The sequence below is a fragment of the Aythya fuligula genome, chromosome 10 (assembly GCF_009819795.1).
Source record: "Aythya fuligula isolate bAytFul2 chromosome 10, bAytFul2.pri, whole genome shotgun sequence".
Classification (NCBI taxonomy): Eukaryota; Metazoa; Chordata; class Aves; order Anseriformes; family Anatidae; genus Aythya; species Aythya fuligula.
In genome coordinates, this window is record NC_045568.1 from 18630534 (window position 1) to 18647352 (window position 16819).

The window sequence follows — 16819 nt, forward strand, 5'->3', positions numbered from 1 at the left end:
TTGTCATTGCAAAAATGGAATTTCTCATAGAACTAAGCTCGTCCTTGTAGGTGATCACAGTGCCATTGCTTTCACCCTCTCTTTTACATTGTATCTGAAGTATGTAGTATGTAAACTCCTTTGGTTCAAGTATTAAGGCATTTTAGATTCCTTTTTAAAGGATTTGCTAAACTTTACATGATATTTTTACTTCATCCTACAGTGAAATATAAAGAATTTAAAAACACGTCAGAAGAAAAACATGCATTAACCACTGCATTTTTTTTTAAAAAAAGCACTTTTCTGTAATAACTTATTATTTTTTTTTTTTTTTTTTTTTTTTCTCAGCAAATGAAAATGCATCATCACAACACTGAATTAAGAGTCAAGTAAAATATTGTTGGTAAGAAGCCGGAGAGACTGAATATATTCAAGACTGGTGGACCAGAACCTCTTGCGTCCATACCTGTGACAAATGAAAAAGGTAAGGATTAAATGAAAGCATGAGTATCTGCTGTATAAAATTACTACTCTTATTAGATATTAAACAAAAATTACTGTAAATTTATATTTTTGATAAGCAATGAAAATTAAAAAAAATATATATTTTAAGCTATAAAAATGCATTTCAAGATGCTGAGACTATATGAATAGTCTTTACTTTCCAGATAATAATAAAAAAAGAGAAACATTTTTAAAATAGTGTTTTTTAATACCAATTTACATGGTAATTTACCAATTCAATAGAATGAAGTTTGTCATGCATAAGGGCATGAAGATTGTTAATTGCTTTTCTTTTTATGACTTTATTATCATACAATATACAGGCTTTATTTTTTTTCCTCCTATCAATAAGGACTCAATTCCTATAAAGATAAGCTGTGACAACTGCTTAGTGTCAGCTGCAAGGTTAGTAATGCTTCACTACGCTAAGGCAGAGGCAGTCTCTTTGTACTGTGGCTGGTATAAAGCAGGTTCTGATATCTGAGGACATAAGCACGTGACAAAACAACAGTGATTCAGCTTCAACATACTTGCTAGTCTGGGAATCAGGATCTGATCGCTGCTAGTACCATCTCCACCATCAGTTGTTGCCCTTACTTCTATAATGTAATCGTCATTAAGCTGGAGCAGAATTTCAGCTGTTGTCTTGTCTGTGTTCAGCACGTTCATATTGGTCTGACTGCTTGTCCTGTACAAAACCTGCAACAAAAACAAACAGCATCTTTTGCAAAGCTGTAGTGGGTTATTTCTTCCAGTAGCACCTGCCATGCAATTTTTATTAACGTTTCTTGAAAACAAGGTTTTAGGTCTTTAAAAAAGGTCTAATTTTTGGCTAATATTAAAGAGCAGAATTGTATTCAGTATCTAGAGAAGTAGTGAAAGAAGGTAACATGAAACAAGGGCTTTTATTCCAACCTTAATCTAAAATGGCACAATGTATAATAATAATGAATAATATATTCTGTTGAGTATCTTAATAACGTATTGTTCTATAAATTACTCCACCATTTGGAATACGTCATTATCTAGATCAACTACTTAAGCCACCACAAAGTATGAGGAAGGAGATAACAAGTCAGAATGTGAAAATTACAGACCATGTTGGAAGATGTTCTGCAAGCACTGATTAATTATTGCCATGAAACTTAACTTCATACGATGTGCTATGTCTCAAACAACAGGAGCTACATCTAAGGGTCAAGTCCTCTCTACTGAAGTATGATCGGACGAGGGATTTAAGGGCAACAACAGCCTCTCTGCTGGTCTGTAGGCCTGATGAGCCAAAAGAACCCCTACTGCCGTTGGTCCGCCTAAGGACAAGGATGTGATCCAGCAGTTATATCCCTAAGAACATACACATCCAGCACATTTCCCTGGCAGAGCTTCACAAACTTGACAATCAGGTAAGCCTGGGAGTTTCTCACTGCGGTGCAAAACTCAAAAAAAGGCAATCCAAACTCTCCCAGAATAATGGCAGTAGTAGTGGACAGCAGAAAATGCAAAGCCACTGGAATTATATACATGATAACCTGCCACCAAACCTTGTATTCATCTAAATTACAGCAGTCTCTCAGAACCTTCCCAGCTCTGTGCTACATGCCACCACTCTTGGGACATATTCCCTAATGTCGTGCTTTGCTGAAAAAAGCTCTGAGGGACACAACCATATGGCTGGCTTGCTCGACGCCTGCGCTACGGCTGCTCTTGTGCTTTCAAGGTCATTTGTTGGATGTTCTCTGCTTGACAAACCAGATTTCTGTTAACTGCAGTGTCCTGGCTTTCGGGGATAGAGATGACACCCCTAAATGCTTTACTTGGGTAAAATTAACCAGCATTATCAAAATTCAGCTTATTGTTATGTATTTAGCAATGCTTTCAATGGGGAGACCTGGAAGTGCTGTGGGAGTCAGAGGATGCAACTGTACGTTGGATGGTTTTAGTTCAGCTACCTTCTGTGCTAGATAAAGCTAAGTAAACTTTAAATATGTATTTCTTGCCAATAGAACTGAGAACATTGAATAGTCAGATCTTCAAATAACTCTTTTATACAGGTATGTATCATGTGGGATACATCTCTACACTGATCATCAAGAATATCCTCAGCAATTCTCGTAAGTATACTTAAGACACATGTCATATTTAAATACTTGTACATTTGTGCACTGATCAGCTTTGGAATAAATGTGGTGATGTAGTTTCTGTGAAGACAATGAGCATGTCTCACAGTAGGTAAGAAGAAAAAGGTTTAGTAATATGAGAAGTACATCAGTTTGATATACAGTACTAATAATTCTAGTTGGCCAGCAATGGAAAGCATTAATGGACCATTAATGGTAAAAGGCCTATGGTTTGTGAGACATCGTTAGGATATGATTAAAATCTAGAAAAAGGAGACGGTACTGAAATACGCATCTTTTAAACTTACTGCCTTCCAAACAAACAAGATAAAGAAGTGTGGATTGCTTTCAGATACTCTGGTGGTGGTCTTTTTGCTTACCTTATACCCAGTCACTTCAGACTCGTTCTCCATGGCTCTTACTTCTTCCCAGTTGAGGATTACTCTGGAGTCAGTAACATTCCACACGATATTTCCTGGTGGTTGACTGGGTGCTTTGAATACATAATAAAAGCATGACTTTAATTTAATTGGCATTAGTGATTTATTCTACAGTAGGAAATAATAGCTCAGGTAATTGACTGTCATTACATGTCGGATGTAAAAGCAACTCAAATACAGCCTCGTCATTTGTACACTTTATGGTTCAGAGACTAAATTGAAAAAACAGAAGGAAAGAGAAATAGAATGGCACATAAATGTTATTTCTGAAGTTGTATTATCTGTTGATGGTCTTTCATTAAATGTTGTCAAACAAAAGCATTTGTCTAAGACGTGTGATCAGTTAGAACATACTCTAATGAGACGGGCCAATGATGATAATAGACAATATCTATTGTTAGTATGTTTTAAAGAATAAGCAAATACTTCACAATAAAATTTTAGGCAAATTTAGTCTTGGTGAATATACTAACCTATATGCTATGCTGATTTCCTTAAACATGTTTGTAATGTACAAATACGTGACAGATTTCTTTTTGTTGTTAACTTGAGACAAGATTTTGAAATGCAGTCTGTACCATTTCAGTAATTCCAGGTGGAACAATAGTGGGCCAAGCAACGTTTTGGTTTTATTGATCATTAACAACCTAGGAGAAGTACGCTTTTAGCTGTATACTTCAATACATCTTGAAACTGTCATGAAAGGTGAAGGTAAGTACAAACCTCTTCAGATGCCTCAAGTTGGCTTCTCAGAAAATGGGTCATGTAGTGAACCACTCAACTATTAAAATCTTTTCTAAATGTGTTAAGAAAAACAATTTACTGTTGCTGTCACCTAGTGGAGGCAACTGCTGCTTAGGTGGACTGCTCTAAGCTTTGATGCTGAAGACATCCAGTATTAAAAACTAACAGTGGTTTTATATAGTCTTGTGCATGTGCTCATGCTTGTGTTTTTAGTTCTTCCCTTTATTTTTAAACTCTTTTGCACAAATAGCTCCATTAGCCATCAGATAAAAACCCACCTGATTATACTGCTCAGCACTACATGGACAAAATGTACGACTAAAAGTTACAAGAATTAAAGTCAAACAACTGTTCAAAGATCTTTTTTTTTTTTTCTTTTCTGCATTATTTGCCTCATTCTAAATACTAAATAGGATTCAACCTGATGCACTACTAGTCAATTTGTGTAAACTTAAGAGGAAATTGTTTTACTCCTGAGATTTGAGTATTATAGCATAGATAAATAGTTTACACACTCAGACATTAATGCTGAATTTGAGAAGAAATGAGTCACACTCTTAAATCCAAAACTAAGTATTAATGTCATCTGAAAAAATGAAGAGTAATTATATATAAAAACTGTAAGCCTCTATCTGCCACTTGACTTATAGAAGTGATTCAGAGGGCTCCAATCTGCTTCAGCTACGCAAATCTCCAATAATCTTTGGTGTTCAGAAGAGAACTTAATGTGTAATAGATAATTCCAAATTCCAAACTATTATTGTAACTATTGCAATTACATGTCTAGTACTAAGTATGCAAATAGTGACATGGATTTCTGTAAGACTCCTTGGATGCTTAAAGTTAGTCATCCACACTAATATTTCTCTTAATTACAGCTGATGGACAGAACATTATGTTGCAATGGCAGAAGATCTTGTTGTATTTTAAGACCTATATATTAAATAATATTAAATAATTGTAACATCTTACCTTATAAACTCAGGCAGATCTTCCAGTTAATCTGAGTTGTTTTAGTCATTGCTGATAGACAGTGACACTTATTTCTACATCTAAAATTATTATTATTATGAATGTATTATTTCATAACATCGATGATACAACTACTTTTAGTAGAAAGACATGAGTAATTATACCAGGGAATTTGACCTTTTATACAGATTTAATTGTACATTCTTGTGAATCTGGAAGAAATATGTCAAAGTTGATGACTGATTTTGAGTTAGTTGTATTACAATGCAAGAGCATACCAAACACATCTCATTTGTAGAAAAATTAGTGCAGCCTTTCACAATCTGTTCTCCAGCTTCATTTCTCCTTTTTAATAGAAAAGTGGCTTCTTGTGTAACTTACTTCTTAAAGGGGAAACAATGGATGTGAATGGTTGTTTTGCATGAATTGTATGAGGATCATTACGCTGCAAAAGTCATACCGTAGAGAACTTATAAATATGTTATAAAACCCTGGCAAATTCAACAAGTCACTGTTTATTCTTTCCTTTTTTTTTTTTTTTTTTTTAATATTAAATTCTTCCAGCCACTAGAAGAATATAAAGGTTTTATACAAAAAAATTATGTGTCTTATTTCAGCTCTACTGGTATAGCTGAGTTTTACTTACTATTGTGCTAAAGTAGCAGAGGTTAGAAAATAGAAGATCTATGCTTGACTTACTTGTGTAACTCTTATGGTCTGTATGAAAATGTAAGTCATTTTTGTGTACCGTGATTCCCAGTAATGTGTCTATTCTTCATTTGCCTGCAAATGCTAACATCCCATTATGCCTCTCTCCACCATACATTTGAAATACTTACGTGTCTTTTTTGTGGTAGCATTTACTGTGGCACTAAAGGGACCCGCTCCAGCACTGTTATAAGCACGGACAGCTGTGTAGTATGCCAAGTTGCTCTTCAAACCTGTTATTCTTATTGATGTCTCATTCCCTGCAGCTTTCACTCTGTTTGAAGATTCTTCTTTTCCACCATTATTCCAGTATCTAACCTAGTAGATACAAAACAAAACTATTTAAAATGTTGAACGGAATGGAGTTTTTATCTACAGCATTGCATTTGACTCCTTTAGGTGCATTTTTTTCTCAGCTGAAAAAGGTAGAAATACTTAAAAGTTTCAAAAATATGTAAACAAAATTCTTCTTATCCATCTGCCTTTCACGCTTGCTGCTCTTTTGACTGTAGAAAAAAAGAAACTGAAATATTAAATGTTGCTTGAATTAAAAAATGACAACCAGAGGAAAATCATTACTTCATCTTGAAATAAACAAATTAAACTCAGAAAACTGTATCTTGCAAAATAGTTTCTACAAAAATAAATGCAATTCTGAAAAAATGTCAGTTTGAAAATACTGTTAAACACATGACTCATCATAGAAGGCAAAACAATTTCATTCTGTATTCATTTTCAAAGATGCTTAGAAGAAAATATCCTTTTTCTGGGTGAAAGTGGGGGCAGAGAGGCAGCAAGACAGGTGGTAATCTTCTGTAAATTAGGCATTACTAGAGTCTAATACTCTAAACCAGTAGCTGTTTGCTCTGATTTTTTTTTATTTTTGTTATTTTTCATAAAAGCAATTGAAAAACTTTTTTTTTTTTTTAACAGATCCTTGATTTCTGAACAGTGATTGGGCTGAACTCAGGACTTCATGTATTTTAAATGAATTTACCTCATAACCCAGTAGCCTTCCACTACTCATCTTCCAGGGAATGGCTGTCCAGGAGACTTCGATGGCTGAGGAGGACAGGCTAGTGGCTGATACGCCAGCAGGAGCTACAGTAGGCTCTGTAATGGGAAATCAAAACACGAGAGATCAGCAACATTGGTAATGGTGCAAATATGTTTACATTCTAGTTAATCTTAGTTGTATCAATTGTTGCTATGTTCTCTAATGAACCAATGCTTGTTAAATAGCTGGAGAGAACCACATACCTTCTTCAGCTGAAAAAACTGTGGTTACTGAACTAAACGGCCCTTCTCCTTTGTTGTTATAGACCCCAACTTTGACTTCATACGGTGAAAAGGGCAAGATGCTTTCGTTCCTAAAGACGTATCTGGGTGTGTCAGGAGAGGTGACTACAGTCTGTATCCATGTTGTGGTGCCAAAGGGACGGAAAGCGACAACATATCCAAATCCTTCTCCATTTTGTAACTCTTCAGGGATGGGCTGTGAGAAAAGGAAACAGTGACAGAAGTCTGGTCTGTGACGTTACATACAGCACTGGAAAAGCTTTGCAGAAGGAAAGTGCCACCATGCTAATGCACAAGGTTGTAAACAGGTTCTGGTACTACATTTGGGATCATTCCATCAACAAATCAACTCTGGTACAGTAGAGTGAAACACTTTCTTTTGAACCTATTGTAATGCTTGCACTTCAAGAGAAGTTCATACATCTCAGGTATATGCCTCATTTTCCACTAAGTGCTTAGTTTTAAGGCACCATTCAGCAAACACTTATTTTTAATTTCTAGCCAAAATTCATAGTTCAAAAAAATTAACTGTTTAGTCAATTGTTGGAGAATCCAATACTACCTTTGTACTGTGGCTTATACCTTCCCCCAATGTGATTATGATTAAGTAACCACAGGGAGTCATCAATATTAGTACATAATAGTATGTTAACATTTTTTAACTCATTAGAAATGGGATACGTAACTTAAAGTAGTAACTGATTCTTTGTATGGGTTAGCACATGCATTCACAGTTAATGGTAACAAAGCACAGACTGTAAAGTTGCACTGACCAGCACAATGCTTTGGCTCCACCTTTGAGCAACGCCCATTTCCCAGCCCAACAATTGTTTGAGAACAGAAGCAATCACCTTAGACAATAACTAAAGTTCCTACTGATCGCAGTCTAGCACAGTAACAAGCGAAGGAGGGAAGGCAAACGTGCATAGCTCACATAGCAGAATGTTACCAAGCACATATACATCCTAGATGAGAAGCTGCTGCAGCCAGGAAAACTCATCTTTTAAGAACAGTTTGAATGAAAACAACCATTCTGTGAAGAAAATTGCTTGCCAGAAAACTTACATCCCATGTTATGACCAGTTCAGACCTGCTGCCGCCTCCCCCACTGACTTCAGATGGGGGAATTTCAGGAACTGTGAAAAAGAAACGTACAGCTGTCTGTGCAGTATAGATAGACGAGGTGACATCTTATAATGTTAACCTCATTCTTTGAAGCTAACCCAGCAGTTTTCCTATTTCTTTTGCAAATCTAGGCAAGTGCTTTTGAACCAGCATGAGCATGTCCTGGAAAGGGCCAGCCCCTTCATTCAGCTGGCTTTTAACCTCCTTTGGGCGGACAGGTATTTTTCTCAATGTTTTTAGAACCTCACGTATTATATGCCATATCTGCTTTAATGTTTATGAACTTCTGGCATACTTCAGATTTTCAACAGAGTTAACTCATGCAGATATATCAGGCAATGGCCTTATTCCAAATACCACTGGGAGCTTTAATTGATGTGTTCTGAGCTACATGCTTATTACATGGAAGGTATACACTGACCAAACACTGGGAAGGGGAAAAGTAGTCAAAATTCACCTCTTCCTATCCATTAACATTTTTATATTCTGCAGCACTAACTAAACAGACAGCTTTTGGCATACTAAATACAGTTGAAATGTATTTAAATGTTATGTGTAATGCAACACAAACTGTCCCACAGCTAAATGGAAAAATCATCAACAAACTAGTTACAGACTTTTATATTTGATGGCAATGCCAAGCCTGTTTGCAGTGAGCCGAGGATATGATTTTTTGGGGGAATATATTTACAATTCTTGAATTAAAAACAAATAAAAGAACCCACTAACCTGCCTCTTCGGTTCTTACTTTTTCTGAGGGTAAACTAGGCTCTCCACCTCCTATTTTGTTACTGGCAACTACACGAAATTCATATTCAACCCAAGGATTTAAATCCACCACTGTGGTTGTGAATGTTTTTCCATCAATCACATCTGGAACTATTAAAAAGAGAAAAAGAACCATGATGTCCCCTAGTCAAACATATTCCAATAGAACTTGTAACAAGAATTGTGTTTTACCTGTTGTAACTCGCTGCCAGCCAACTGAAAAAGGTGTTCTTGCTTGTATGGTGTACGTGGTTACTGGGCTGTGATTATCTGTGCCTTCTTGCCAGGAGATCTGAGCTGTGGTATCAGTTATTTCATCCACTTTCACATGTTCAGGGGGCCCAGGTGAGCCTAGGATAAGATTGAAAAAGAGAAGGTATTTTGTAAAACCAGTACCCTGAAAATCCCTAAAATCTCAGTATGGATTCCCGTTGTATTGAATACTGTGCAAGGAAGAAAACAATTTAGCTTGGAATAAGAATATATATACATATATATATATATATTTTGTTTTTAATATTCACTAAACTTGCATCTGATAAAATAATTCTGAAATAGTAACCCTAAACTACTTTACAGGTGACAGGGTTTTGTTTTAGTTCAAGTACCTTTATTCAACATGATTTCTGTACCTTTCCACGTTGTCTGTCTTTTACTTTGGTCCTTGATACCCTCTTTTAATCTACTATTACATCTCTGCAGTCTGCCAATTTGTTATCTACAGCTGTTTTAGTGTATGATGTGCCGTAGCAATTTTTCAGCAGACCACCTGAGCAGCACCCTAAGCAGCTATTCAGTCAGGCAAGTGTCCTGCTGCATTCTGGAGAAATCCTCATTTTGGACAGCCTAGGGGAAAATGCTGGTTTTGTTTAATCTGCACAAGCAAACAGAGCTGAAGTAACTACAAAAGCAATTATAAAATACATGACATATTTTAAAATACACGGAATAAATGTTGATTGCATAATGCCCATTCCTGGATTACAGATTTTCTCTTGCAATAAACGTAGCTGCATCACTAGCAATGAAAGCTACAGTTCAAGCTTAGCTGCAAGCATTCCTGCTCTGGAAAAACAAACAACCCTGCATTATATACTTCAAATTTCAGTGTGTCCCTAGGACAAAGCCCTTCCTAGGCTTTGGCAGCAGATGCCCATTTCATGGGAAGGATGCTGGACCATGGAGTCACCAACCCCATTCAGTCATTTAGCAGAGGCAGCAACTCACAACCACATCACAGCTGCCAGTGCTAAGTTCCCACTCATCAGTGACTTGAAGGACTGTCAATGAGAAAAGAGGACGTCAAAATTTATTATATTCTTCAAATATTAATTTATCTGGGAAAAAAACAAGCTTCATCCCAAACTAAGCTAAAATTCTAACTGCAAGGCAGAATCGCATAATTCAAGTCACAGATGAATTGGTTTTGTAATCTACATCATCAGTGGTTTCTGTAATCTACAATACACAACAGTAAGAAAATACAATTTACAGTAACCGAAGCTGAAATTTACCTCGTACTATAAGGTCTGCTGCAGATGCTACACTATCCACTTCTGTCTTCACCATACAAACATATTTTCCACTATGTTTCAGCTGGATGTTTCTAATCATTAAATCTCCTGATGCACTCTGTCAAAATACAAAGGTCTTAATATTAAATCACAAGGTCGTTCATTTAAGCTCATATTTTGCAAGTGGAGAAGATATCAGCCAAAATAGCTGAAGATAAAGTTGCCCTAAAATGATTAGGCAGAAAGTATTTTTTCAAGAATAATTTATTTTCATGGAGAATGCCATTACTTCAAATAAATCTAACAATATGCAAATCACCTGTGCCATTTTGTCACAAGCATTTCTTTTTGAGCTTGAGTCTAGTTCACTGATGTCAACATCTGTAGTTAAATTGTAGGCTGCACATTAGTATGTCTCACTCACAAGCTGAAAACAATTCTGCCTGCTTCCCTTCCATGCGTGACAATATAAATACAATGCCAGGTCTTCTATGAAAACAAAGATGTAAGCATTTAGAGGACAATCCAGCACTGATTGCTTACAATACCCTAAAAGTTAAGTTGAAAGCAATCTAAAACCTATCTACTTGATTGGAACTGGATATTCAGGAAATGATCAGCAACAGATACAAGCAAATCATGTTCTACATGTACTACATTTAGCAAACCTTGTTTAAAATCTGGGCAAAGGGGACTGTCAAATAGAATAATTTTACTAAAATTAAAACAAACAAATAAAAACAGTGAAATATTAACACTGCATTTTAATTATTTATGGGTATTTTGGGGAAGCGTCCCAAAGTATTGTGGAAAATGGAGAAGCGTGCAGCAGCAAAAAAATACAACGAAGAAGGCACTCTCACCTCTCATGGCTCTGCAGACCATTAGCAGTATCCACATTCTTGCCTAGCCAGATTAAATCTTTGTCAGTGTGGACAAGTCCAGGTGACAGTAAGGTCACCTTCCTTTCTCCATGCTAGATGGAATACAAATAAGAAGAAGCGCGCGCGCAGTACCAACACTTGCTAGAATTGCTTTTGCTTTTCCTGACTGCATAACAATGTCAGCCAGTGCCAGGCTGTGCAAGCAGGTGATACCAGGAACTACTTGGGAATCTGCTTGCTTTGCCATCCCCTTTGTATAAATTGTTTGTTTAACAAAAGAAGACCAGTACGACAGGGTTACATCCTATATTTTTCTAACCATCTGCAAGACCAGGTGGTGATCCCATAACGTTCCCACTAATAACTACATGTTGGGGACCTCAGGCATGCATGCCAGGGACATCCAAGACATCATTACATAGGAATCTATTCACTGAAAAATTATTTTCCTTTTGCCATGTTATCCAACAAAGCTGAGTTACACACAGGTATTTTCATTTAACAAATACTCGCTGTGACTTACTTAGGCTTATTTACTTACTGCGATTCTCATGCAACTCAACAAGAAATTACTCCATCACCCTTAGTGGGATCCTGACAAAGTCTACAAAATAGTCTTGTAGTAACATAGCTAGTTTTCTACTTACAAGCCTCAATCCCTTCTTTACGCAAATAATTTTAGTTTTGTTTTTTAATCTCTTAAATATTCTGTATTCAATAAGAACTCCTCGTTCTGTCCCTTATGACAAACTCCCAAGAAAAATGTTCCAGATTCAGAGGTCTGAGTTAGTCAGTACTCACTCACAAATTTTCTTCAGGACTGGCTGAGAATTTTCTGTGAAAAACTGATTTTTGACGCTTTTTTTTTTTTTGTTGTTGTTGTTGTGGGAAGGATGTGGGAACGTAAACTTGGCTTTGATTTGGAATGATGTCTGTGTTTGTTTAAAAAAAAAAAAGCTGGAATTTTTAGTGAGAATACATATTTCATTTTCCAGTCAGCTTATGAATCCTTAACTGAGCCAATAAAATGGTAAGATTGAGGTTCCTGAATGTTTTTAACCTTTCCAGTCTCGTAGCACTATTTGTATACACGACAAGAGTACAGCTGGGGGGAAATATTACTAAATAAATAAAGGCCATGTAGCAATACTGGAAGGTAACGGGCTATGAAATCTGAGCATTCCCATTACAGCATGACAGATGGTCAGTTTGTAATTCTAGAAACATTTCTATCAAAATGTACATGATATACGAACATCTCATGGCTCTTACAAGGAAATCTCATCATCTCCACATGCAGGTGTGCTTTTATCAATTGCAAGCTGTGGAACAGTCCTGTGTGTTTGGTGCCTACTGATTAAATGCTAAATCTTTTGATGTTTTACAGGCAAAAAAAATAAGTTAGGTGCTGAAATTTCAGAGTTTCACAGACAGAAGTGTGTAACCCACAGCTATCCCTATAGAACATAAGATCTGGCAAGACATGAAAAAAAACTTTATGAAGGCTTAAAATGACCATTTTCATGCTGATGCTCAGCTGCCAGTCTTTTTATTACTTGGCCATGGCTTGCACTGAAATAAGGCCCATTGCTGTAATTGATTATATCTTTCATCTATCTTAATGCTTAACTTTTCATATTTTGATTAGAAAGCTAAATTCTGAAAAACATTACTTTAACCATTCCCCCACCAGCAGCATTGCTTCATCCTACATTAGAAATATTTAATGAGATTTATGGCCTCCCTCTCTCACTGGGGGAGGCTCAGAGAGAATGGTGAGGAATACGCTAGGGACACAAGTGTAGAAAAAGTAAGGAAAGATGTGATTTTTTGATTAGGTTTTTGGCTGGAGCTCACAAAATCTGAGTTGAGTTCCTCAATCTGTCATTGCTATGTTTCATGTGATCTTTGGAAAATCATGTAGGGACCGACTCAGATACAGAGGTAGGCACTTACAGTACTTCAGGTCTAAACATTAGGTGTCTGTACAGCAAGTTATGTGCAGCCAGCTAGCTCAATTAGTAATTTCTCTCCAACATAGAAGAATGTTCTACAGGCCCGAAAGAGAAGAACCATCTTATTTTTAAAATAAAGTATGTTTTTATGTTGAAAAAAGAACGTGTGCCTGTTTGTGCTGCACAAATCTATAAGGGAGTGAAGAGACAATTTCGAACTTACCCCCCCAACCTTCTCAAAATGGGAGGCATCTTTTTTGAAGTCGGTGAGCGTCCCATTGAAATACCACGTGAAGCTGATATCCAGGATAGGATCGTGCTGAACCTGGCAAGGCAAGACAACACTTTCTCCAACAGTGACATCCATGTTTGAAGGTGCCAAAGTAATCCTCGTTGGCTCTGTTGAGAGCAGAAATATCAGTTATTGGATTTCTGTATTACTGAGCTTTGCCTGCTACTAATTCTACCATGTTCTTCAAACCTGATTAATGACTGTCACTTGGAATTATGCAGCTGGACTATAAATGCCACTGACTGACCTCGCTTGTTGTAGCATTGCATCACTGCACATTTACCAGGTAGATTTTATTTTACCAAGCTAAATGCACTGCAAACCCCAGCAATGAAATTACCATTCAGAAGCATGTGTGGATCTCAGCAATAACCCACAAGTTTTGGAACAGGAAGCTTTAGCAGCAGCCATTGGGAAAATTAAGAGGTGGGAGTGGGAAGAAGAGCTAACAAAACCTGGAAAGTAGAGGAAATCTATATAGGGTAGGATTCATTGGATATTTGGGCCCATATATTATATCGAACATAAATACTGTCATTAAGAATAGCTGCTTGCAATTCCTGAATCATAATAACGGAAAAATATCAAGTACTGTAAATACCGCAAAAAATAAATTTCATTCCATAAATCCTCTGTACATAATTCTATTATTTGTATATAACAAGGCATGAATCATTTAGAAACAGACTGAAAATCTGTAGCTGTTAATTCACTAAACAGAGTAATTCTGTTTGGATCTATGAGATACATAGGATATGTAATGCAGTAGGATATGAAATAATTTTGCATCTGGAGAATATTTCAGATATTCCAATCTTCAGAAAATAACATCATGAGAAAAGTCAGTCTTCAGCTACACTTCACAAACCACTTGTCCTTTTAATCCAGTATCTTAGACAGCAGCTAGTAATGGATGGCTTGGAGAAAGGGGCAAGAACCCTTTTAACAGTAATTATATACACAATTAGCTTTTGAAGACTTTTATTTTACTGCCTGTGGAGTCCCTGAACAGTCCTGCAGCTGGAGCTTCTTCCATATCTTTTTCCATAAACAAGTAAATGTATAGTTCCTTAGCACTAAAGAGGTTTTTGGACTAGATTGTATAATGACCTTAAATATTTTTGGTTGGCATGAATTGTCTTTTTTTTTTTTTTTTTTAAACAAGTTAAGAAGTACTTAGAAGTATAATTCCATTGTTTAGTATTTAGGTAAGTAAAAGAGTGGAGGAAAGCATTCAGAACTTCCTGATCTGAGATCCCAGGGCTAAGAAACATCTCTGCCAACGAGAGACCATCCCTCAGTCTCTTTCCTGTCAACTAATCAAACATCTGTTCTTTTATTTTTGTATATTGTTAAATGCATATCTTCTCACAGTTTACTTTCAGTGTATTTGTTATTCGTTCAAAGAGGAAACAGCATTCACATCACTGCAGACTTCTGTTGCGAAGTTTGCAGTTCAATGTAAATCATCGTTCAGATGACCCCCTCCCTTTCCAGCTCACCCACCTGTAACTATCAAGTTTGTCGTCCCACTGGCTGTTCCAAACTGGTTTGCTGCCACACAGGTGTAGCTACCAGTGTCAACTTTTGTCACGTTGGCTATTCTCAGTCCTCCATCCTTTAGGAACGTGATTCTGAAAGACATTTTAAAAGAAAAAAGATTTATAAGTTGCCACATTGGTTTGTAGACACAATGTCTGAAAACTCATCCTGTTATGCCAGGTAGATCAAACCGCATCAACTACCAAGCTGGTGTTTGGAAGTTTTGATGCTCTGTTACTGATGGTACGCACCAGAGCTGCACCCCTCCTTCAGTTCCTATTTTGGGCACCAGGAGAACCAATGTTTAGGATAAGTACTTGCGTACGTACCTGAGAGAGACCCCACATTAACTTCATCTTTTCCAGCTGTAACAAGTGAAACTGGAATAATTTTCAGCTGCATCATGTTGTTTACAGTCTTGCACGGCAGCTTTGAAATAACTCTTACCATCATGGTGATGATGCAATAGAATTTTTGATAAGCAATCCACATTTTGCACTTTCCAGTATTCACACGTACGATACCAACACTGGACTCACTGAAGTCAATAGCTCATTTGCACCACTGACTCCTCAGAGCAAGACTGAGCTCATGCAAGTATAAACTTTGGTTTTGTTTAGAAAACAGGCTCAGACTTCATGCTGTAGCATACAGCAGTGACCTGCAGACAGAGGTATGCTTTGTGGGGGGACTTGAGGGAAAAGATTCCCTCCACCCCAAACAAACTCAGGCAGTGAGAATCATGCCCAGTACACAGATAGCATGGAACAAAACAGAAACACTCCTAAAACTGTAAACCGAAGGACATGTGCATTACTGATACAGACTTTAAGAGCACCAACATCCCAGTAGTAGAGTTAACATCCCAGACAACAGTGCTGTAAGGACCTAAAGGTAAGGTTAATTTAATTCCCTCTTTCTGGGCCTCCCATCTGTCATATCCTTAGATGCAGGACCTTCCACCAACCGAGAGATAACCTGGAACAGCTATACAACCAGCTGTATATAAAAACGTTCAGAATAATTGCAACGAAAAAAAACAAAAGTAAACAACGGTTTCCTGATACACCTGAGCCAAAAGAGCTTCAGAGCTTCTATCTCAAATCACACCAATCCATTTCAAAGGCATCAAATGAATCACGGCGAGGCTATGCTGTCAGGTCCCTAGGCACCTTAGCTAGCAGGCATTTTGGAAACGTCCCAAACACCCCACGTCTAGCTAAACAGAATCAACAGAACAGCAAACAACGTTAATACTCGAGGCAAACCTCTAACCGCATTAGTTGGAGAGTCTTACACAGTTGTCAGAATGAGTATAATCGGAGCAGGCGGCAAACGCCATGGAACTTCACATTGCTGTCTTCCCTCTTCAGAAGAGTCATGTGGATTTTTCGTCTTCTCGCTTGCATGTACTTCATTATTAACCTGCTGCTTTATTCAGTACAGAATTAAATACACACCCCTGCTGCTTTATTTTTAGTATACGTGAGGCAAATTTGTACCAATAATTTGTCCCAATTGAGATTCAGTCCTCTACACTTAAATACACATTACAAGAAGTAGCTAAGAAGGCTGCTGCGTTTAGCTGGGAACTGGGAGCCCTGCCTTTCTCTTGAAACCTGTCCCAAGCCTGGGCTAAGCAGGATGCCCGTTTGAAGCTATGAGTTCCCTGCTCTTCTGTCAATCACACGCTGCACCTCCCAGCTCAGCATGAGCAGTGCTGCATGAACCTGCCTGTGCTGTGCCAGCTGATGAAGGGTAACGCAAGCAGGGAAGTGCAGCACTGGCTGCGGGGCAAGACTGGGAAGACTTTCTGGACTGAAATTATGATTGCAAGGAAGCTACTTAGTTTTTGGACTTTCTAGCTACCTGTATATCCTGCAAGGGCTTGTATTGCATCATTTACTTTGAAGCAGTTTCCAGCAGAAAAAAATCTAAAAACAAATAAAAAAAAAACAACGGGGTTGACAATGCCG

The 16819-nt window shown here is 37.3% G+C and overlaps 1 protein-coding gene and 1 long non-coding RNA gene across 2 annotated transcripts in view; one reads left to right on the forward strand and one right to left on the reverse strand.

Moving 5' to 3' along the window:
* Positions 1–305: 305 nt before the first annotated feature.
* Positions 306–16819, reverse strand: part of LOC116492896 (contactin-3-like) — a 96936-nt gene continuing 80422 nt past the window's right edge. The window contains exons 10-21 of the mRNA XM_032193887.1: positions 14808–14935; positions 13233–13408; positions 10171–10288; positions 8849–9007; positions 8618–8767; positions 7829–7899; positions 6725–6959; positions 6462–6577; positions 5596–5782; positions 2981–3093; positions 1014–1182; positions 306–445 (exon numbers count right to left, since the gene is read on the reverse strand). Of these exons, the coding sequence (XP_032049778.1) occupies positions 345–445; positions 1014–1182; positions 2981–3093; positions 5596–5782; positions 6462–6577; positions 6725–6959; positions 7829–7899; positions 8618–8767; positions 8849–9007; positions 10171–10288; positions 13233–13408; positions 14808–14935 (1723 nt within the window). The 3' untranslated portion in view covers positions 306–344. The remainder of the gene's footprint in view (positions 446–1013; positions 1183–2980; positions 3094–5595; positions 5783–6461; positions 6578–6724; positions 6960–7828; positions 7900–8617; positions 8768–8848; positions 9008–10170; positions 10289–13232; positions 13409–14807; positions 14936–16819) is intronic.
* Positions 2331–6851, forward strand: LOC116492897. The gene is made up of 4 exons (XR_004253687.1): positions 2331–2594; positions 3627–3751; positions 6398–6617; positions 6787–6851. It is a non-coding gene; the product is annotated as an uncharacterized LOC116492897 (long non-coding RNA).